We start from the raw sequence: 25217 nt of genomic DNA on the forward strand, positions 1-25217 counted from the left end.
AAGGAGGTTAGGTGGATTGGCCAGGCTAAATTGCTCCTCAAAGCGAGGATGCAGGAATACGGAGGGAGATTGGGCCTAGGTATGCTGGTCTTTTGAAGGGTCGGTGCAGATGTGATGGGTCAAATGGCCTCCTTCTGCACTGTAGGGATTCTATGATGTTATTACTGATTCTCAGAGCTGAGTGTGACAGGAATGCAGAACTGGGGCTTCATTCAATTTTCATGCGCAAGTACATTAAACATTTCAGGACCAATCTCTTTACCTGACCTCTGTAGACACTGAAGAGAATCCCGCAAACCATTTCCATTACAAAGATAATTAGCAGCAGGATAAAGAACTGAGCAAGAGAAAAAGAAACACAGGAAAAGTATAAGAGCAATAAGATGAAAGGTTATAATCTAGACAGTTACTGAAGACATGCAGCATCATCACACACATACATACTCACACCCAGCATAATATACACACAGCGTCCACACACATTGACACACTCACAGAACCCTCATAAATATATACTCACACCCAGTAAAATATACATACAGCATCCTCACACATATACACACTCACACCCAGTATAATATACACATAGCATCCTCACACATATACACACTCACACCCAGTATAATATACACACAGCGTCCTCACACAGACACACTCACACCCAGTAAAATAATACACACAGCATCCTCACACATAGACACACTCACACCCAGTATAATATACACAAAGCGTCCTCACACAGACACACTCACACCCAGTAAAATAATACACACAGCATCCTCACACATAGACACACTCACACCCAGTATAATACACAAACAGTATTGTCACATAGACACACTCATACCCAGTATAATATACACACAGCATCCTCACACTTGTACACACTCACACCCAGTATAATATACACACAGCACCCTCACACATATACATACTCACACCCAGTATAATATACACACCGCATTCTCACACATATACACACTCACACCCAGTATAATATACACACAGCGTCCTCACACAGACACACTCACACCCAGTAAAATACACAGCATCCTCACACATAGACACACTCACACCCAGTATAATATACACCCAGCATTCTCACACATATACACAATCACACCCAGTATAATATACACACAGCATCCTCACACATATACACACTCACACCCAGTATAATATACACACAGCGTCCTCACACAGACACACTCACACCCAGTAAAATAATACACACAGCATCCTCACACATAGACACACTCACACCCAGTATAATATACACAAAGCGTCCTCACACAGACACACTCACACCCAGTAAAATAATACACACAGCATCCTCACACATAGACACACTCACACCCAGTATAATATACACACAGCATCCTCACACATAGACACACTCACACCCAGTAAAATATACACACAGCATCCTCACACATATACACACTCACACCCAGTATAATATACACACAGCGTCCTCACACATGGACACACTCACACCCAGTATAATATACACACAGCACCCTCACACATATACTCACTCACACCCAGTATAATATACACACAGCATCCTCACACTTGTACACACTCACACCCAGTATAATATACACCCAGCATTCTCACACATATACACAATCACACCCAGTATAATATACACACAGCATCCTCACACATATACACACTCACACCCAGCATAATATACACACAGCATCCTCACACATATACACACTCACACCCAGTAAAATATACACACAGCATCCTCACACATATACATACTCACACCCAGTATAATATACACACAGCATCCTCACACATAGACACACTCACACCCAGTAAAATATACACACAGCATCCTCACACATATACACACTCACACCCAGTATAATATACACCCAGCATTCTCACACATATACACAATCACACCCAGTATAATATACACACAGCATCCTCACACATATACACACTCACACCCAGTATAATATACACACAGCGTCCTCACACAGACACACTCACACCCAGTAAAATAATACACAGCATCCTCACACATATACACTCACACCCACTATAATATACACACAGCGTCCTCACACATGGACACACTCACACCCAGTATAATATACACACAGCACCCTCACACATATACTCACTCACACCCAGTATAATATACACACAGCATCCTCACACTTGTACACACTCACACCCAGTATAATATACACCCAGCATTCTCACACATATACACAATCACACCCAGTATAATATACACAGCATCCTCACACATATACACACTCACACCCAGCATAATATACACACAGCATCCTCACACATATACACACTCACACCCAGTATAATATACACCCAGCATTCTCACACATATACACACCAACACCCAGTATAATATACACACAGCGTCCTCACACACAGACACACTCACACCCGGTATAATATACACACAGCATCCTCACACTCACACCCAGTATAATATACATACAATATCCTCACACATATACAGACCCAGACCCAGTATAATATGCACACAGTATTATCACATAGACACAATCACACCCAGTATAATATACACACAGCGTCCTCACACTCACACCCAGTATAATATACACACAGCATCCTCACACATATACATACTCACACCCAGTATAATATACACACAGCATCCTCACACATATACACACTCACACCCAGTAAATTATACACATAGCGCCCTCACACATATACACAGTCACACCCAGTATAATATACACAGCGTCCTCACACATAGACACACTCACACCCAGTATAATATACACCCAGCATTCTCACACATATACACAATCACACCCAGTATAATATACACACAGCATCCTCACACATATACACACTCACACCCAGTATAATATACACACAGCGTCCTCACACAGACACACTCACACCCAGTAAAATAATACACACAGCATCCTCACACATAGACACACTCACACCCAGTATAATATACACAAAGCGTCCTCACACAGACACACTCACACCCAGTAAAATAATACACACAGCATCCTCACACATAGACACACTCACACCCAGTATAATATACACACAGCATCCTCACACATAGACACACTCACACCTAGTAAAATATACACACAGCATCCTCACACATATACACACTCACACCCAGTATAATATACACACAGCGTCCTCACACATGGACACACTCACACCCAGTATAATATACACACAGCACCCTCACACATATACTCACTCACACCCAGTATAATATACACACAGCATCCTCACACTTGTACACACTCACACCCAGTATAATATACACCCAGCATTCTCACACATATACACAATCACACCCAGTATAATATACACACAGCATCCTCACACATAGACACACTCACACCCAGTATAATATACACCCAGCATTCTCACACATATACACAATCACACCCAGTATAATATACACACAGCATCCTCACACATATACACACTCACACCCAGCATAATATACACACAGCATCCTCACACATATACACACTCACACCCAGTAAAATATACACACAGCATCCTCACACATATACATACTCACACCCAGTATAATATACACACAGCATCCTCACACATAGACACACTCACACCCAGTAAAATATACACACAGCATCCTCACACATATACACACTCACACCCAGTATAATATACACCCAGCATTCTCACACATATACACAATCACACCCAGTATAATATACACACAGCATCCTCACACATATACACACTCACACCCAGTATAATATACACACAGCGTCCTCACACAGACACACTCACACCCAGTAAAATAATACACAGCATCCTCACACATATACACTCACACCCACTATAATATACACACAGCGTCCTCACACATGGACACACTCACACCCAGTATAATATACACACAGCACCCTCACACATATACTCACTCACACCCAGTATAATATACACACAGCATCCTCACACTTGTACACACTCACACCCAGTATAATATACACCCAGCATTCTCACACATATACACAATCACACCCAGTATAATATACACAGCATCCTCACACATATACACACTCACACCCAGCATAATATACACACAGCATCCTCACACATATACACACTCACACCCAGTATAATATACACCCAGCATTCTCACACATATACACACCAACACCCAGTATAATATACACACAGCGTCCTCACACACAGACACACTCACACCCGGTATAATATACACACAGCATCCTCACACTCACACCCAGTATAATATACATACAATATCCTCACACATATACAGACCCAGACCCAGTATAATATGCACACAGTATTATCACATAGACACAATCACACCCAGTATAATATACACACAGCGTCCTCACACTCACACCCAGTATAATATACACACAGCATCCTCACACATATACATACTCACACCCAGTATAATATACACACAGCATCCTCACACATATACACACTCACACCCAGTAAATTATACACATAACGCCCTCACACATATACACAGTCACACCCAGTATAATATACACAGCGTCCTCACACATAGACACACTCACACCCAGTATAATACACAAACAGTATTGTCACATAGACACACTCATACCCAGTATAATATACACACAGCGTCCTCACACATATACACACTCACACCCAGTATAATATACACAGCGTCCTCACACAGACACTCACAGAACCCTCAGAAATATACGCTCACACCCAGCATAATATACATACAATATCCTCACACATATACAGACCCACACCCAGTATAATATACACACAGTATTGTCACATAGACACAATCACACCCAGTATAATATACACACAGCCTCCTCACACATATACACACTCACACCCAGTATAATATACACACAGCATCCTCACACATATACACAATCACACCCAGTATAATATGCACACAGCGTCCTCACACATACACACTCACACCCAGCATAATATATACAGCATCCTCACATATATACACACTCACACCCAGTATAATATACACACAGCATCCTCACACATATACACTCACACCCAGTATAATATACACACAGCATCCTCACACATATACACACCAACACCCAGTATAATATGCACACAGCGTCCTCACACATGGACACACGCACACCCAGTATAGTATACACACAGCATCCTCACACTTGTACACACTCACACCCAGTATAATATACACACAGCATTCTCACACATATACATACTCACACCCAGTATAATATACACACAGCATCCTCACACATAGACATACCCACACCCAGTATAATATACACACAGCGTCCTCACACATACACACTCACACCCAGTATAATATACACACAGCATCCTCACACATGTACACACTCACACCCAGTATAGTATACACAGCATCCTCACACATATACACACTCACACCCAGTATAGTATACACACAGCATCCTCACACATATACTCACTCACACCCAGTATATACACCCAGCATTCTCACACATATACACTCACACCCAGTATAATATACACATAGCGCCCTCACACATATACACACCCACACCCAGTATAATATGCACACAGCATCCTCACACATACACACACACGCAGTATAATATATACGTAGCGCCCTCACCAATATACATACTCACGCTCAGTATAATATACATACAGCATCTTAACACAATGTTTTCATCACACACATACTGCATTCTCACACATATGTCTCTAAACTTACCTTCTTTGATAACATATCGCAGTACCTTTGCTGACCACACAATATATGGGGAATTTATATCCTTCTCCCACTGTCCAGATTACATATTGCCCTCTGACCTTGTTTGCTCAAAGTCATGAGGAATCATAGCAATAGTGGCAGCTGGAGAAGCTGGACTATATTGCAATGGATCAGAGAGAGTCTGTGATACATTTCACTTTCTAAAAGGATTCATTTCCTAATCCCTTATACATATTGGATTTGTTTGACAGAGATACATCTGTTCTACATTTTAAACACATAATCTCTGGTCAGCTGTATGGTAGAGGGACTGTGTAGGGTTAAATACAAAGGGCAGCACGGTAGCACTTTGGATAGCACAATTGCTTCACAGCTCCAGGGTCCCAGGTTCGATTCCAGCTTGGGTCACTGTCTGTGCGGAGTCTGCACATCCTCCCCGTGTGTGCGTGGGTTTCCTCCGGGTGCTCCGGTTTTCTCCCACAGTCCAAAGATGTGCAGGTTAGGTGGATTGGCAATGATAAATTGCCCTTAGTGTCCAAAATTGCCCTTAGTGTTGGGTGGGGTTACTGGGTTATGGGGATAAGGTGGAGGTGTTGACCTTGAATAAGGTGCTCTTTCCAAGAGCCGGTGCAGACTCGATGGGCCGAATGGCCTCCTTCTGCACTGTTAATTCTATAAATAGCCACATTAAAATCGGTGTTCACAGCACATGCTATACTATTGCTGCATCCTTTCAGAACTAAACATCAAAGTACCAACCAGGTCTTTGGAAAGATGGGAACATTCCCTCGTTCAATATCTGGCTATACCCGGGGATCTGGATCCTGGGAACTGCTGCAATTTTCCAACTTTCCATTTATTCTTCTCCATGGATAATGGAGAGCAAGAGATTCCAACAGGATCCTGAGGAGGAGCATTAGTTAGATGTCAGGAGCTGGATTAGAGCCAATGGAACTGATCCTGGAGTCCGCATTGGCAAACAGAAGGCAGAAGATCTCTCACCTGCAACTCAAAACCGCCTTAAAAACACAAAGCTCATTATCTTCAAGGCCAGCTTTCCCACCGGAAAGGAAGGCCAATGAATGTTGACTCAATGAATTTAAGCAGAGCGTGCTATCTGCAAGTGATTGTCTGGGAGTTGACCCTAAAATACATTTTAGTTCAGAAATGCATGAAACTCGACTTATCAAAACTTTCTATTGAATGACAGACTCAGACAGGCAGTCAAGATGGTCTAGGCAGGTAGTGCAGGAATCCTGGGAGTGTAACTCATTCTTCAACCAGTTCAGGATACTGGTGAGAAAGACAGATCACCTAGGATGTGCAGCCACAGGTGGTGGGCTTCCTCAGGTGTATGGGGATGGGGACTACGGTGTGGATGGCGAGGAGGAAGGTTCAGAAAGCAGGAGTCATCAGTGATTCTCGACAGCCCCGTCTCTGCAGCCACTGGTCTGAATCCAGGACCATGTGTTGCCTACCTGGGGCAAAAGTCAAGAATGTCATTGGGTAGGGCAGCATGTGGCGCAGTGGCTGGCACTGGGACTGTGGTGCTGAGGACCCAGGTTCAAATCCCGGCCCTGAGTCACTGTCCGTGTGGAGTTTGCACATTATCCCCAAGTCTGCGTGGGTTTCACCCCCACAACCCAAAGATGTGCTGGTTAGGTGATTGGCCACGCTAAATTGCCCCTTAATTGGAAGAAAGAAAAATAATTGGCTACTCTAAATTAATAAACAAACAAAATGTCATTGAGTGGCTGCAGAGTATCTGAGATGAGGATGAAGGGTGAACAGTTCACAACGGTAACAACAATATAGTTAGAAAGAGGAATGAGGCACTGAGACAGAGTTTGGGTAGCCTGGAAGGCAGTAATCTCTGAATTATTCCTGGTATCTGTGCTAGTAAGTATAGCAATGGGATGATGGAGAAGGATGTGCATGAGGGAAGGCTTTAGATTCCTGCGACATTGTAATGTAGCATTAGAAAGGAGAAATGAGGTATACAAAAGATTCGGAGAGAGAGACAATGGTAGGATAACAAAGAATAAGGTGGGGGTCAGTGTAAGAAGGCATACAATAAGGTTTACAACTAGTCTGGACCAATGGCAGCCTGGCGAAGGGACGCACAGGTAAGTACAGCTCCCAGGGTGGGAGAGGGACATGCTCAGGGAATACACTGGCAATGCCCGGGCCTGTCCCCTGACACTGCACCAGCACTGCCCCCTGGAATTTTGCACTGGCACTGCTCTGGCACAGGCCCTGAAACCTTCCCCAGTGGAAAGCACAGGGGGCGTGCCGTGGGCACTGCCAAGGAGAGTGCTTTAGATGGGGAGGTCCATGGGAGATTCTCTGTGTCCTGTAGAGGGGACTTCTCATGCTCATCAGGTGGTTTGTCGTGTCTCGGGGGGGGTTCCCCATGATCTGGGGGGGGGTTTCCCATGATCTGGGGTGGGGGGGAGGGTGTGTGTGTGTGGGGACACACACATTTCCTGGGTGGGGGGTGGCATGTGCACGGGGGTGATCCTTTTTTACTTTTTCAAAGATGAGGCACCCTTTAATCTCTGGACGGCCGAGTGCGACGTCATGGCACCCACCTCCAAGCTTTTTTTTAATTTTAGAGTACCCAATTCATTTTTTCCAATTGAGGGGCAATTTAGCATGGCCAATCCACCTACCTTGCACATCTTTGGCGTTTGGGGGTGAAACCCACGCAAACACAGGGAGAATGCGCAAACTTCACAGGGACAGTGACCCAGAGCTGGGATCGAACCTGGGACCTCAGTGCCGTGAGGCAGCAGGGCTAACCCACTGTGCCACCGTACAGCCCTTTCCAGGCTTTTGTTAAACCGAGTTTCAAAAAATCTGGTGGGTAAAGCAGCAAGTGGAGCTGGCAGATTACATACCGCTTTTCCCACCTGAGTTTAAAAATGAGAAAACCCCAGCCTATATATGTTTAATCTTATATATATATATATATATATATAGAATTCCTCATGGCAAAGTTTTAAAACTGGACAAAGACCTTAAAATGGCTGAAGTTATGACCCTAAACAAAAGGAGTTACTGTGGCAGCATTGCAGAACCCTTATTAACTCTTAAGAGTCATTAATGAACCCTGTGGGCAGCAGAGACTAAATTCACACGGAGCTATCTAGAGGCCATCTGCATTTCATAAGCTAGGCCTGGCCAACCAGAATCACAGAATTTTTATGGTGCAGAAGGCAACAATTTAGCCCATCGTATCTGCTCCAGGTCTTCGCCATACAACCTTTTTTGAACAAGGGTGCAATTCTTTTCAATTCTCCAGTCCCAAGTCTAGGGACAATAAAATGATTATGGCCAGCACACATGCAATTACCACTCTCACTTCCTTCAATATTATTGAATGCATCTCACCTGGTCCCAGTGCCTTGTCAACTTTCAATGCTGACGGATACCTCCCCTTTGTCAATTTGCTTCTCTGATGCCATGGCCTGGGTCGTATTTACCTCTTTGGAGAAGATAAATGCTAAGTATTCATTTAATACCTCAGCCAGCCTCCATGTGTAACTTCCCTTTAGGGTCCTAATTGGCCACCCTCCTTTCACCACCCTTTTACTATTTATATTCCTATAGAGTACTTTAGTATTCCCTTTATGTTAGCTGCCGGTCTTTTCTCATCATTCCTCTTCTTTTTTTTAATGTTCTTTTTCACCTCCTCTCTGAATCTTCCATATTCATCTTGGTTCTCAACTGTATTTTCGGCACTAGTCAGGAGCACATTTTCTCTTCCTTATCTTAATTTCCATCTCCTTTTTCCATCAAGGGAGCTCTGGATTTGTTTTCCCTACCTTTCCCTTTTAAGGGAATGTACATCAACTATGTCCGGACCATATCCGTTTTGCAGGTAGCCCATTGTTCAGCTGCAGTTTTCCCGCCAACCTTTTGTTCTAGTTTATTTGGCTCAGCTCCGTTCTTGTTCCATTGAAGTTGGCTCTTGCCCATTAATTATTCTTACCCTGGATTTCCTATTGTCCTTTTCTATCATGATCCAAAACCTAACAATACAATGATCACTGTCTCTTAAATGTTCCCTCACCAACACTTGATCTACTCGGTCCTCCAAAATTCCAAGAACCAGTTGCAACAGTGCCATCTTTTTTGTTGGTTTCAACATACACTGCAGTAGAAAATGTTCCTGAACACAATCGAGGAACCTTTGCCCCTCTCCACCCTTTAACTACCACTGTCCTAGTCTCCCCTTTTTCAAAAAAAAAATTCCCCGCTGGGTCACTGTCTGCGCGGAGTCTACACGTTCTCTCCGTGTCTGCGTGGGTTTTCTCCGGGTGCTCCGGTTTCCTCCCACAGTCCAAAGACGTGCGGGTTAGGTGGATTGGCCATACTAAATTGCCCTTAAGTGTCCAAAAAGGTTAGGAAGGGTTATTGGGTTACGGGGATAGGGTGGGAATGAGGGCCTAAGTAGGTCGGTGCAGACTCGATGGGCCGAATGGCTTCCTTCTGCACTGTATGTTCTTTGTTCTATGTACACTCGGGTAATAAAAGACGCCCATGTGAACTATTTTATAATGTTTGCATCTCCCTGTAATTTCCCTGCAGATATGTTCTTCTTCACCCTTTGCATTAGTTGGCAGTCTATAAGACTGCACTGAGCAATGATATTGATTCTATTTTGTTCCTCAGGTCTAGTCAAATTGATCCTGTCCTTGACCCTTCTGGGACATCCGCTTTCTTCAGCACTGCCACGCTTTTATCAACCGATACCACCACCCCTCCTCCTTTTCTTCATTTCCTATCTTTACTGAACCTTATACCCAGTAATATGTAACACCCAATCCCGTTCTTCCTTGAACCAGGTCTTTGTTATCACCACATTACATTTCCACAATGCAATCTACGCCTGTAGCGCCCCAATCATATTTACTATACTCTGTACAATCAGGCACATGCACGCTAACCCTGATTGAGATGTCATTACTTTCTCATTTATTCTGATTACATCTATTAATCACTAATCTAGTGTTATTTGTCTCTCCCAGTACTTTGTGCTTCCTGTTATTCCATTCTGATATTTCCTCTTGGTGACATCTTCCCGACAGCCAATCCCAGGAATCTAAAGCCCTCCCTCCTGCACTTTCCAGTCACAAATTCATCTGCCTTATCTTCCTATTTCTGTACACACTTGCATGTGGCACTGTGGTAATCTGGAGACTCCAACATTTGAGATCCTGCTTACAAATTTTCTTGCCTTGCTCCCTAAATTCTGATTGCAGGATCCCATCTTCCTTCCTACCCAAGTCTTTGGTACCAATGTGAACCATGACCTCCAGCTGTTCCCCCTCCACCAGATGAATGTCCTGCTGCCACTCCGTGACATCTTTAACGCTGGCACCAGGGAGGCAATATACCACCCTGGAGTCACATACACAGTCATAGAAACACCTTTCTGTTCTCTTAAGAAACAAATCCCCTATCACTATTCTTCTGCCTCCCCTCCTGTACAGCCATGCCACTTGTGCTGCACTCCTCTGAGGAATCAACACCTTCGCCGGCTTCCAAATCGAAAGCGATTAGCAAGCAGGGCCACAGGGGCTCTGGCATTACCTGCCTGGTTCTGTTGGACTGCTTGGTGGTCACCCATTTCCCTTTTGTCTTAGTTTCCCTTACATTAACTTTATTTTATTTTGCTTTAGTTATATTACTTTACTTATAGAACATACAGTGCAGAAGGAGGTCATTCGGCCCATCGAGTCTGCACTGACCCACTTAAGCCCTCACCTCCACCCCATCCCCCTAACCCAATAAACCCTCCTAACCTTTTTAAGGGCAATTTATCGTGGCCAATCCACCTAACCTGCACGTCTTTGGACAGTGGGTGGAAACCGGAGCACCCGGAGGAAACCCACGCAGACACGGGGAGAACGTGCAGACTCCGCACAGACAGTGACCCAGCAGGGAATCAAACCTGGGATCCTGGGGCTGTGAAGCCACAGTGCTAGCCACTTGTGCTACCATGCTGCCCTGACTTCCCCTTAATCCTAGTGTTTCTAACTCAAATCTCTTTAAAAATATGGGGTGCAATTCTCCGCACTCACAACGGTGCGGAGAATAGCGGGGGTCGTAAATTTTTACGGCCACGCTAGTCTGATGCCCTCCCGCTATTCTCCCCCCCCCCCCCCCCCCCCACGCCCGACTCCCGACACGAATCGCTGCCGCCGTTTTTTTACGGCGAGCAGCGATTCTCAGCTGGCCAATGGGCCGAAGTCCAAGCCCTTTACGGGCGTTTTTACGAACGGCAAACACACCTGGTCTGGCCGTTCGTAAAAACGGCCGTAAAGTTCGGATCTTGGCAACCATGGCACCGATTGGCATGGCAGTAGCTCGGCCGTGCCAAGGGTGCCATGGGCCCGCGACCGGTGGGCACCGATCGCGGGCAGCGGGTCCGATTCCCGCGCACTCTTTGTCCTTCCGCCGCCCCGCTGTATCAATTCGCGGGGCGGCTGAGGGGCATCCCGGCCCGCGCATGCGCGGGTTACGCGCAAATGCGCGATGACGTCATCCGCGCATGCGCGGGTTGGAGACTTCCAATCCGCGCATGCGTGGCTGACGTCATGTGACGCGTCAACCGTCGCAAACTCTGGCAAGCGGGCTTAACGAAATTCGTTAAGCCCACGATGCCGGAGTTCACGGCTGCGGCATGCTAGCCCCGACCGGGGACCAGAATCGGTTCCCGGTCGGGGAGGGGGAGGCTGGCATCAAACCCGCCCGTTTTTGACGCCAGCCTTACGATTTCTCCCTGTTTGGGAGAATCGCGCCCATGATTTTCTAATTTACAGCTATTTAGAGACACTCACAAACAAGTTTCTCACCAACCAGTAAACCTACAGTTTTCCTGTGATGCTACCTTTTTTTTAAACTCAGCTCTGAAGGTGAGGGTTACACCTAGGTCCATTTCAGTTCAGCTGTTCCTGTGAATCTAATTCACTATTCACTAGGTCTCTGTCTTACTCAGATATCCTCGCACTCCCCCTACTGGAACATATTCATCTGCTAGGACAAAGGACCCACCCGGCAATCCCCCTTTCACGTCTTAATGGCTGGAACAGTTAATACTCTTTGGGACCCAGATAAAGGGATACACATAATTTGTCAAAACCAAAGTGGAAGTGGGAGCCATGAGACATGGAGTCTTTGAGCTTGTGCAACCATAAATATTGGCTTGTTGTGCTGAAAAAACCCCTCTATCTGCCATTTTACCTCCCACAAACAGCAATACAAAAAAGTGGCTTTGCCCAAATTGAATACCCGGCAATTTCTACTGCAACATCTGTACCATCACCTGCAAGACTGATTCAACTCCATGTGCCTACCTCATCATGGAAGTCAATCTACTGGAAAAGTGAATTATACAGCATCGGTTTTCAACCAAGGCTTCTATGAAGGGACAGTTCTGTAGACTTTGAATCTGGACTCACATGAATAGATACTCTTTTCTCTGTGGTCTTTGCCCTATACATTATTCTTTCCTCTATCCTTCTTTTACTGTATGAGTGCACAGGGAGCTACACAGTGATCCCCCTCCTGTGTTTCAAATGTGTGCAAATATACTAACCTCTGAGTTCAACCTATCTTAAGTTTGCTGTGGGGTTATGAATAGAAAATTAGACCACAATAAACTGAGGGTTTGGGAAACATGCCAAAGCTTATAAAGAGGGAAGCAGATCAAAGCAACTTTCTATTTAGGAGTGGTGAGAGGAAAAATCAGAGTTGTTTTAATTAACCGCCTCCAGTCCTTAACAACACCTTAGGCAGGCATTTGAGAAAGTGCAGAAAAGATACGTGATAATGATTTCAGGGATGAAGCACTTCAGCTATGTTGAAAAACTGGGGATGTTTTCCTTAGAGATGAGGGGCGGGATTCTCCCGTACCAGACGGGTCGGGGGGTCCTGGCGGGAAGCAGTGCCGTCGGGCCGCCCCAAAGGTGCGTGATAGGGACCTGGCGCCACGCCAACCGGCGCCGAAGGGCCTCCGCCGGCTGGCACAAGTCGGCGCATGCGCAGGAGTGCCAGCGCATGCTGGCGTCATCCCCGCGCATGCGGGTTCACTTCCGCATCGGCCATCGCGAAGGACCACAACGGCCGACGCAGAAGGAATAGAGTGCCCCACGGCACAGGCCCGCCCGCAGATCGGTGGGCCCCGACCGCGGGCCAGACCACCGTGAGGGTACATCCCAGGGCAAGATCCCTCCGTGACCCCCCCAGGAACCCCAGAGCCTGCCTCGCAGCCAGGTCCCGCCGGTAAGGGACCTAATCTGATTTACGCCGGCGGCCCCGGCGCCAATTGAGCCGCGCCCGAGACCCCACCATCCTTTGAGGCAGGCAGCGCGACTCATGCTGGGCCGGCTTTTGAGGGGCGGGAGAACTGGGAGGACAGACGGGCAGAATTTTCACACAGCGATTGGTTAGGATCCAGAGTGTCCCGTCTGAGAGTGCAGCAAGGTAGATTTAACTCTGGCATCTGAGTTCAAATCCGCTAACTACCTGGAGAGAAAGGATTTTCAGGGCCATGCAGGAGGGGGGGGGGGGTTGCGAGGATGAAGTTTGAGGGATGGGAGTGAGGAATGAAAGATAAGGGGGTTTAGGGGTGAGGGTTCAGGGTGGGCGGTTATGGTGAGATGTGAAGGGTGAGGGTTTAAGGATGAGCAGTTGTTGTTGAAGGTTCATGATGTGCAGTGGAGGTGAGCTATGAAGGGTGGGGCTTTAGGAGTGAGCAGTTAGGGGTGATGGGTGAAGGTTTGAGAGTGAACTGTTAGGGGTGAGGGTTCAGGGTGAGTAGTTGGGTGAAGGTTTAAGGGTGAGTATTTAGGGACGAAGGGTGAGGGCTTAGCGATTGGAGTGTAGGATCAGGGTTTAGGGGTGAGTAGTTTGGGGTGAAGGGTGAGGGATTGGGGTAAGAGCTGAAGGGCAAGGGTTTAAGGCTAAGTGGTTAGAGGTGAAGGGTGAAGGTTCAGGGGTGAGCGGTTAGGGGTGAATGTTTAAGGGTCCGTATTTAGGAGTGAAGGGTGAGGGCTTAGCGATTGGAGTGTAGGGTGAGGGTTTATGGGTGAGTGGCTAGAGATAAAGGGTGAGGGTTTAGAGGTGAGAAGTTAGGGGTGGAGTAAGCATTTAGGAGTGAGAGGTTAGGGGTGAGGGTTTAGGGGTGAGAGGTAAGGGTTGAAGGGTGAGGGTTTAGGACTAAGTGGCTGGAGCTGAAGGGTGAAGGTTTAGGGGTGAGTGATTAGGGGTTCAGGATGAAAGTTCAGAGTGAGCGGTTAGGGGTTCAAGGTGAGGGTTAAGGTTAGCAGTTAGAGGTAAAGGGTGAGGGTTTAGGAGTCAGCAGTTAATGGTGAGGGTTCAGGGTGACGGTTAGGGATGAAGCGTGAGGGTTTAGGGTTGGGATGCTGGAGTTAGGGGTGAGGATTTAGGATGTGTGGTCGGGGTGAGGGCTGAAGGGTGAAGGTTTGGGGTGAGCAGTTGGGGTGAGGGCTGAAGGATGGGGTTTTAGGAGTGAGCAGTTAGGAGCAAGGTGTTAAGGGTGACGATTTGGGGCAAATGGTGAAAGGGTGAAGGTTTAAGTTGGAGTGAGAACTCAAGGGGAAAAGGGTGAGCAGTTAGCAGTGAATGGCAATGGCGTTGTGTTATTGTCACTGGGCCCAGGATAATCTCTGGGGCTCAGGTTCAAATCCCAACACAGCAGATGGTGAAATTTGAATTCAGTAAAAACCTGGAATTAAAAGTCTAACGATGACCACAAAACTGTGGTCGATTGTCGTAAAAGCCCAACTGGTTCACTAATGTCCTTTTGGGAAGGAAATCTGTTGTCCTTACCTGGCCTGGCCTACATGTGACTCCAGACCCTCAGTACGGTAGCATTGTGGATAGCATAATTGCTTCACAGCTCCAGGGTCCCAGGTTCGATTCCGGCTTGGGTCACTGTCTGTGCGGAGTCTGCACATCCTCCCCGTGTGTGCGTGGGTTTCCTCCGGGTGCTCCGGTTTCCTCCCACATTCCAAAGATGTGCAGGTTAGGTGCATTGGCCATGATAAATTGCCCTTAGTGTCCAAAATTGCCCTTAGTGTTAGGTGGGGTTACTGGGTTATGGGGATAGGGTGGAGGTGTTGACCTTGGGTAGGGTGCTCTTTTCAAGAGCCAGTGCTGACTCGATAAGCCGAATGGCCTCCTTCTGCACTGTAAATTCTATGTAATGTAGTTGACTCTTAAATCCCCCTCAAGGGCAATTAGGGATAGGCAATAAATGCTGGTCCAGCGACACCCACATCACATGAAAGAATTAAAGAAGTGGTGAAAGTTTAGAGGTGAAAGGTGAGGAGATTTTTTGATACTTACAGTCAGCAAGAGACATTTATTTTCCTTAATTGCACCAACACATCCCAGAAATCCGACTATCATCGCTATAATGCCGATGCCAATGAGGAGGTTAGCAGCTGAGATGAAGGGGATGGTTGTGGAGAGCGTAGCGAAGTTACCCTGTGTTACAGCCAACCAGATCCCAACTCCCAGGATTGCACAGCCTCCCAACTAGGAAAGAAGCAAAGATAAATCATCAGCAATTGATGTATCACAATCCTACTGGGATACATGTCAAGAATAAAGAGGGATAAATGGCAACAAACACATTAGATCCTCCTGAGCAGACTGAAGCTTTGACTCTGGAACAAACATCCCCCTCAATCATTCTCACTTACCTCCAGTATTGACCCTTAGAGCAGGCACACACACTCACACACACACACCAAGACACTCACACACACACAAACTGAGATACATACCCTGATACATACACACAAACCTTAACATACACTGAGACACACACCCTGACACACACACACCCTGACACACATACACACACACACCCTGACACACATACACACACACACCCTGACACACATACATACCGAGACACCCTGACACACACCCCCCCCCGACACACATACATACTGAGACGTCCCGCACACACATACACTGAGTCACACACACTGACACACACACACATACACTGAGACACACACCCTGACACACACACACACCCCTGACACACACACACCCCGAGACACACACACCCTGACACACATACACACACACACCCTGACACACATACATACCGAGACACCCTGACACACACACACACACCCTGACACACATACATACCAAGACACCCTGACACACATACACACACACACCCTGACACACATACATACCGAGACACCCTGACACACACACACACACCCTGACACACATACATACCAAGACACCCTGACACACAAACCCTGACACACACACACCCTGAGACACACACACCCTGACACACATACACACACACACCCTGACACACATACATACTGAGACGTCCCGCGCACACACACCCTGACACACACACACACCCTGACACACACACACACCCTGACACACATACATACTGAGACGTCCCGCGCACACACACCCTGACACACACACACACCCTGACACACACACACACCCTGACACACATACATAACGAGACACCCTGACACACACACACACCCTGACACACATACATATTGAAACGTCCCGCACACACACACCCTGACACACACACACCCTGAGATACACACACCCTGAGATACGCACACCCTGGCACACATACATACTGAGACACCCTGACACACACGCACACCCTGACACACATACATACTGAGACATCCCGCGCACACACACCCTGACACACACACACACCCTGACACACACACACACCCTGACACACATACATACTGAGACGTCCCGCGCACACACACCCTGACACACACACACACCCTGACACACATACATAACGAGACACCCTGACACACACACACACCCTGACACACATACATATTGAAACGTCCCGCACACACACACCCTGACACACACACACCCTGAGATACACACACCCTGAGATACGCACACCCTGGCACACATACATACTGAGACACCCTGACACACACGCACACCCTGACACACATACATACTGAGACACCCTGACACACACGCACACCCTGACACACATACATACTGAGACATCCCGCACACACGCACCCTAACACACACACACACTGACACACATATTGAGACACGCACCCTGAGACACACAGACCCTGACCCCGATACACACTGCACCCTGACACACATGCATTCATACCCTGGACACACATCCTGACACATAAATACTGAGACAGACACACACACACACCATGACACACACATTGAGACACACACACACAGCCTGACATAAACATGCTCAGACACACACACAGACACACACCCTGACACACACATTGAGATACACACCCTGACACACACACCCTGAAACACACTGAGGCATGCAAACACCCTGACACATACATGCTGAACATATGTATTGGCATATCTACATGCTGAACATACATATTGACACACATACACCATGACACACACATACTGACACACATAAATGCTGAACACACACACACACCATTGGCTGTATACCATTCCCTCTTAAATAGTTCTCCAACTCCTTGGAAGTGAAATGAGTATCATTGTCACGAACAACCTGCTCCACTGTACCAAATCTTGTGAATATTTTGCCCAGCTTCTCAATAGTTTTTTCAGTCATTGCGGATTTCATAATCATTGCTGTGGTCCATTTAATATGTGCATCCACAATCAATAGCAACATGTGACCCTCAATGGGCCAGCCGAGTCTTTGTATTATCTGCCATGGCTGTGTCGGCCATTCCCAAGGATGTACTAGTTGTAATGGGGGAGAGTTCCTTAGTTTTGCACAAGAATGACATTGTCCCACTTTCTCTTCGATTTGAGCATCTAACCATAGCCACAAAAATAACTGCATGCGGTTCTGGGAGGGGAGGATGGGATTTGATGTGAACAATGGATGGGGATGGATCAGGCTCAACGGGCAGGGCCCGGAGTTTTGATGATGGTGCATGGGGGGGGGGGGGGGGGGGAGGGGGGGGATGAGACCTCCTGTTAGGATAGTTATGTGCAGGGCAGCACGGTGGCGCAATGGTTAACATTGCTGCCTAACGTCGCCTCGGTCCCAGGTTTGATCCTGGCTCTGTGTCACTGTCCGTGTGGAGTTTGCACATTCTCCCCGTGTTTGCGTGGGTTTCTGCTCCAAAGATGTGCAGGGTAGGTGGATTGACCACGCTAAATTGCCCCTTAATTGGAAAAAATTAATTGGGTACTCTAAATTTATTTTAAAAAGGATAGTTATGTGGAACGTGAGGGGTTGGGAGACCCAGTGAAGAGGTCGAGGGTGCTTGCGCACCTGAAAAGTTTGAAGGTTGATGTGGTGATGCTGCAGGAAACTTGAGGGTGAAGGATTAGGTGAGGCTTAGGAAAGGGTCGGTTAGTCAGGTGTTTCACTTGGGTTTTGATGGCAGTTGATGGGAGTTGTCAAAGAGTGCGGTTCCAAATGTAGAAAGTGGTGGCGGATCAGGGTATGTGATAGTGACAGGGGCATTGGGGGGGAAGTTGGTGGCGTTGGTAAGTTTGTATGGTCCAACTGGGACGATGTAGGGTTTGTAAAGAAGGTGTATGGGGCCATCCCGACTTGGGTTCACACAAATTGGCAGTGGGGGAGTCTGGAACTTGATGCTAGAGCCAAGATTGGATAGGTTGCGGCCGCTTGACGAGTCATGGGGGGGGGGGGGGGGGGGGGGGGGGGTGTTGGCTGGGTGTTGGCTGGGCTAATGGTGGAAATGGGAGGAGTGGACACTTCGAGGTTTATGCACCCGGGGGAGTGAGTATTCGTTTTTCCCTTGTGGCGGGGAAGGCGTTGTTGGCCGGGGTCAAGGGGTCGGAATATTCGGCAATTGCGATATTGGATCATGCGCCGCACTGGGTAGGTATGGTCTTGGAGAAGGGGGCAATGCAGAGGCCAGGGTGGAGATTAGATATGGGGCAGTTAGGGAACCGAGGGTTTTGTGATAAGATTGGGAAAGTAATTGAAGAATATGTGGGGTTTAATTGTATGGGTGAGGTTTCGCAGGCGGTGTATGGGAAGCTTTGAAGGCAGTGGTGGGCGGGGGGGGTGGGGGGGGGGGGGGGGTGGGGGATATTGTTTAAGCAAAGATGGATAAGGAGGAGAGGGTGAAGCGGCAAAGGTTAATAGACGAGATGTTGGAGGTAGACAGGAGGTATGCAGAGCTGTGGATCCAGCACTGTTGGAAAAGAGGAAGGAGTTGCAGGCGAGATTTGATCGGCTGTCCGCAAGGAAGGCGGTGTGCCAGCACAGGCGGGCGGTGGAAGCAGTTTGCGAGTATGGACCAACATGGCAGGTCAACTTCACAGGGAATCAGCGGCGAGGGAAATTGTTCAGGTGCGGGATAGGGCAGGGAAGCTGGTGGTGGCTCCGGTTCAGGTTAATAGGGCGTTTGAGGAGTGTAATAGGAGGTTGTATAGGTTGGAACCACCTGGGAGGATCAGGGAATGCAGGAATTCCTGGATGGTTTGGAATATCAGAGGTTGGGGGAGGAGGATAGGGCCACATTGGACGGGTCGATAGAGGAGCAGGAGATAAAGGATGCGATTGGGAGGATGCAGTCAGTGAAGTTTGCAGGGCCAGATGGATTTCCAGTGGAGTATTATAAGAAATTTAGAGATACGTTGGCGCCGGTGATGGTAGGAATGTTTGAGGAGGTGATAGGGAAGGAGGTGTTGCCACAGACATTGGGGCAGGCATCGATCTCCTTGTTGTTCAAGAAGGATAAGCATCCAACAGAGGGTGGGTTGTATAGGACCATATCACTCTTGCATGTGGATGCAAAGGTGTTGGCGAAGGTGTTGGCAGGCTGGTTGGAGGAGTGCCTCCCGAAGATGATAGAGGAGGAAGCTCTTTTCGAACATTAGGAGTGTATTGAATGTAGTTATGGCACCGGCAGAGGGGAGGGAGATAGAGGTAGTAGTGCCACTGGACGCCGAGAAGGCATTTGACCGGGTAGAGTGGGGGTATTTGATGGCGGTTTTGGAGCGGTTTGGGATTGGGCTGCAATTTGTGGAGTGGGTAAGATTACTATACAGGGAGCCGAGGGCGAGTGTCCGCACGACTAATATGAATTTGAGTTGTTTTGCTCTACACCGCGGTACCATGCAGGGATGTCCTATTCCCCCTGTTGTTTGCACTTGTGATTGAGCCTTTGGCCATCGAAACGAGGCTTTCGGGGGTGTGGAGGTGGATAGTGCGGGGGGGGGGGGGGGGGAGCATAGGGCATCTTTGTACGCAGACGACTTGCTTTTGTATGTGTCGGAACCAAGCGCCGATGGGTGGTATACTGGAGCTGTTTCGAGTGTTTGGGTCTTTTTCGGGGTTTAAGCTAAATTTGGACAAGAATAAATGTTTTGTGGTGTCCCGGCCGGGGTGGGGGCATGGATGGGTGAGGTTGCCATTCCACAGGGCGGCAACCCACTTTAGATACTTGGGGGTACAGGTGGCACATGATTGCGGGGGGGTGCTCCATAGGCATAAGAATACTAATTAGGTGGGGAGAGTGAAAGCGGATTTGGCAAGGTGGGATGGTCTTCCTCTGTCGCTGGCAGATTGAGTACTGGCAATTAAGATGAATGTGTTGCCGCGGTTTTTGTTAATTTCTCAGTGCCTGACGATCTTTTTGCCACAGGCGTTTTTTATAAATGGGTGTCTATATAAATATCTGTAGTGAGAGTACCTTTAAGAAATGGGTGTTTACTACTGCAGTGATGTCAGAGAGTGGGTGGAGCTGGGCTGTCTGTCAGCTTTTTTCTTTCAGTTTAGGTTGTTTGCTGCAGGGTGTGTTTATGTTTTGCTTTCAGTGTTGGAGCTGAAGCCAGACAGAGCAGGTGTACTGTTGATCTCTCTGCCATGAAAAGACTATCTCTTGATCATTTGGTGAATTCAGAATTATAAGTGTTCGAAGCAGTGAATGTAAACCTAATGTGCTTCTGTTAAAAGTTGTTTCTTGGGTCTTCTGAATGTTGTTTGAGAAGTTATTAAGGATTACTTAGCGTTGTATTCTTTGGGGGTTGTATTTGAATTGATGGTTGCTAAGATGTTCACTGTATGTGTTAAAAAGGTTAACTTGAGTTCATAGAATAAACATTGTTTTGCATTAAAAAATACTTTTCCATTTCTGCTATACCACATCTGTAGAGTGTGCCGTGTGCTCCCCATACCACAATCTATTAAAAGTTGTGGGTCAGGTGAACTCCATGATACACTAAACCCTGACCCATAACGCTCCACAGAGTTACAGTGAGTGATCGTAACCCTGCTGAATAATCAGTGCCTCCACACCATTACACATTACCTTGCTCAATAGTCAGTGACTCTACACAGTTATACATTATCCTGCTGAATAAATAGTGACTCTACACAGTTACACAGTGAGTGATTGTAACCCTGCTGAATAAATAGTGACTCTACACAGTTACACAGTGAGTGATCGTAACCCTGCTGAATAAATAGTGACTCTACACAGTGTGATCGTAACACTGCTGAATAATCAGTGCGACTACAGTTACACATTATCCTGCTGAATAAAAAGTGACTCTACACAGTTACACAGTGAGTGATTCTTATCCTGCTGAATAATCAATGACTCTACGCAGTTACACAATGGGTGATCACTACCCCGCTGAATAATTAGTGGCTCTACAGTTACACAGTGAGTGATCCTTACCCTGCTGAATAATCGGTAACTCTGCAGTTACACCATGAGTGATCCATCCCCTGTTAAATAAATAGTGATTCTACACAGATATACATTGAGTAATGTGAAGAATGCAGCAATTTCAGATCTGTTTTATTATATGTATTTGGTGCCGGAATGGTGAGACGCTTGGGTTAGTGTGTGTATGTGACTGCTACAGTAATGTTATTAAAAATCCTGGTTTTTAAGAAAGACAGACACTATGGCTGCAAAACATGTAATGAAGATGTTGTAAAAGTAAAATCATCGTCATTTCTAACATGTAAGACCATAAGTCATAGGTTCAGAATTAGGCCATTCGGCCCATCAAGTCTGCTGCACCCTGCAATCATGGCTGATATGTTTTTCATCCCCATTCTCCTAGCTTCTCCCTATACCCCTGATTAAGAACCTATCTATTTCTGTCTTAAAGACACTCAGTGATTTGGCCTTCACAGCCTTCTGTGGCAAAGAGTTCCATAGATTCACCACCATCTGGATGAAGAAATTCCTCCTCATCTCAGTTTTAAACGATTATCCCTTTAGTCTGAGATTGTGTCCTCTGGTTCTAATTTTTCCTACTATTAGAAACATCCTCTGCACATCAACTCTATTCAGGCCTCTCAGTATCCTATACGTTTGAATAAGATACCCCCTCATCTTTCTAAATTTCAACGAATACAGACCCAGAATTCTCAACCGCTGCTCATATGACAAGCTCTTCATTCCAGGGATCATTCTTGTGAATTTCCTCTGGAGACTTTGCAAGGCCAGCACATCCTTCCTTCCTTAGAAACGGGGCCGAAAACTGCTCACAATGCTCCAAATGAGGTCTGAGCAGAGCCTTGTGTAGCCTCAGAAGTACATCCCTGGTCTTGTATTTTTGTATTGTACCTGAAGTAGGGTTAATGGAATTTTGTTTATAGAAAGGTGGTTTCCTGGGGCGTAGATAATTAGTGATATTGTGTTTCGCCTTAGTAAGATGGTCATATCCTAGTTAGTGGGATAGAGATGATGTAGTAAATGGGAGGAGCCAGAGGCTGAAGCAGTAAGACGTGGAGTTTTAGTTTTTGTCCGGAAGGCGAGCTGAGAAGCAGTTTCTGAGGAATACAGCCAGAGATTCTGCATTATTCTGACAGGGTGTCAGGTCTCTCTCTTCAAGCAGCTTCAAAAGATCCAATGTTTGGCAATAATTCTGTGTTTTTTACCTCTAATTAAAAGTGAGTTTTGACCTGAGATGGGCTTTGCTTGATTGGAGATAAAGAAGATCTCAGTTAGAAGTTAAATTATTTCCTTTTATTAAGCAGTGCTTAACTGGTACTTGTAAGCTATTTTTTGGATGATGTTAAAGTTAATAATGCTGTGTTAGTCATAAAGTTTGTTGTAATATACAATATCCTTATTTGTGCTTGAATCACCGCTGGAGTGAAGTATCCTTTCCTCACTGTCTTACAAAATAAAAATAAAATATTGAAGTTCTGAAGTATCCTAGTACAGGTTGGGGACTGGTCGGAGATGGTAATAGTGATCATTATCCTGCTTAATTATCAGAAACTCCCAACAGTTACACAATAAATCTGTCCATTTCTTGAATATATATAGCCCCAGTGAGGTTATAAATGATTGTATAAAAGAGTGCCTAATGTTGCTCTATTACGTGTGCAGGGGAACCAGACAATGTTGTTCTTTCTCTCTGCAGATGAACATCAGGACTGATAGTTCCACATGGAATGCCAGGATCTATTCTGTCGATGCTCTGATGTGTTCCCATCAGGGTCTTTAAAATGACTCGTCAACAGTCAGACACATCAGGAAGCCCAGTTTGTGGCCGTCAATGTCAGGGTTTAGAGGCAACATAGAAACCTTTCCATTTCAATGGCACAGACCTGACAAACAATTGGGTCGAGTGTGAGTCTTGCATCTGATTGGAAAGGGTGAAAATTCTACGGCTGTCAAAATGCTGGCAGAAACAGCAGATGTTCCCAGAACACCAATCGCCTGTGATGGATGACACATTGTGAGCTAAATATGTCCTGAGGCCAAGTTTGTATTCAATATTTCAACAAGAGGTTTTGGAGAGACTCCTAGACTGCTGTATCTAATCCAGTGTGACAATATCAGGGACTGGGCCCTGCTCCCAGCTGCAGATGGGCAGCAGCTGTCCTGTCCTCCTCTTACACAAACTGATGTAATTGAGCTAATTCATAGTAAAGATAAATTACAAATATTTCAGTGGTTTGGGTTCTGCTGCCATTCAAGAGTTTAAACTGGTTTAACCAGTGTCAAACAGTGTTTATATAACTGAGTGTTTGATGGCTATACCCCTAAACTCCCGCACAGGGGAGATGGCAGTGTCACGGAATGTCACATGACACTGGGCAGCTAATCCAGTGGCCCAGGCTAATGCTCTGAGGTCATGGGTTCAAATCCCATCACAGAAGCTGGTGGAATTTGAATTCAACTAATAAAATTAGAAATTGAAGAGCTAGTCTCAGTATTAGTGACCATGAAACTTATCACTGATTGTTGTAAAAACCCATCTGGATCATTAAGGAAATCTGTCATCCTAACCTGGTCTGGCCAACATGTGACACCAGATCCACAGCAATGTGATTAACTCTTAACTACCCTCAGAAATAGCCCTGTTCAAGGGCAATTAGGAATGGGCAATAAATGCCAGCCCTGCCAGCAATGCCCATATCCCCATGAAGAAATAAAAAAATAAAGAAAGGAAAAGCTCA

At 46.3% G+C, this 25217-nt stretch overlaps 1 protein-coding gene across 2 annotated transcripts in view; it reads right to left on the bottom strand.

Annotated features, from left to right (window-relative positions):
- tspan4a (tetraspanin 4a) overlaps window positions 1-25217 on the bottom strand; it is a 215376-nt gene that overhangs the window by 79407 nt on the left and 110752 nt on the right. For both annotated transcript variants that reach the window (XM_038807349.1, XM_038807351.1), the window contains exons 2-3: window positions 16124-16315; window positions 263-337 (exon numbers count right to left, since the gene is read on the bottom strand). In XM_038807349.1, the coding sequence (XP_038663277.1) occupies window positions 263-337; window positions 16124-16186 (138 nt within the window). In that variant the 5' untranslated portion in view covers window positions 16187-16315. The remainder of the gene's footprint in view (window positions 1-262; window positions 338-16123; window positions 16316-25217) is intronic.

This window comes from Scyliorhinus canicula, chromosome 9 (genome assembly GCF_902713615.1).
Source record: "Scyliorhinus canicula chromosome 9, sScyCan1.1, whole genome shotgun sequence".
Lineage (NCBI taxonomy): Eukaryota > Metazoa > Chordata > Chondrichthyes > Carcharhiniformes > Scyliorhinidae > Scyliorhinus > Scyliorhinus canicula.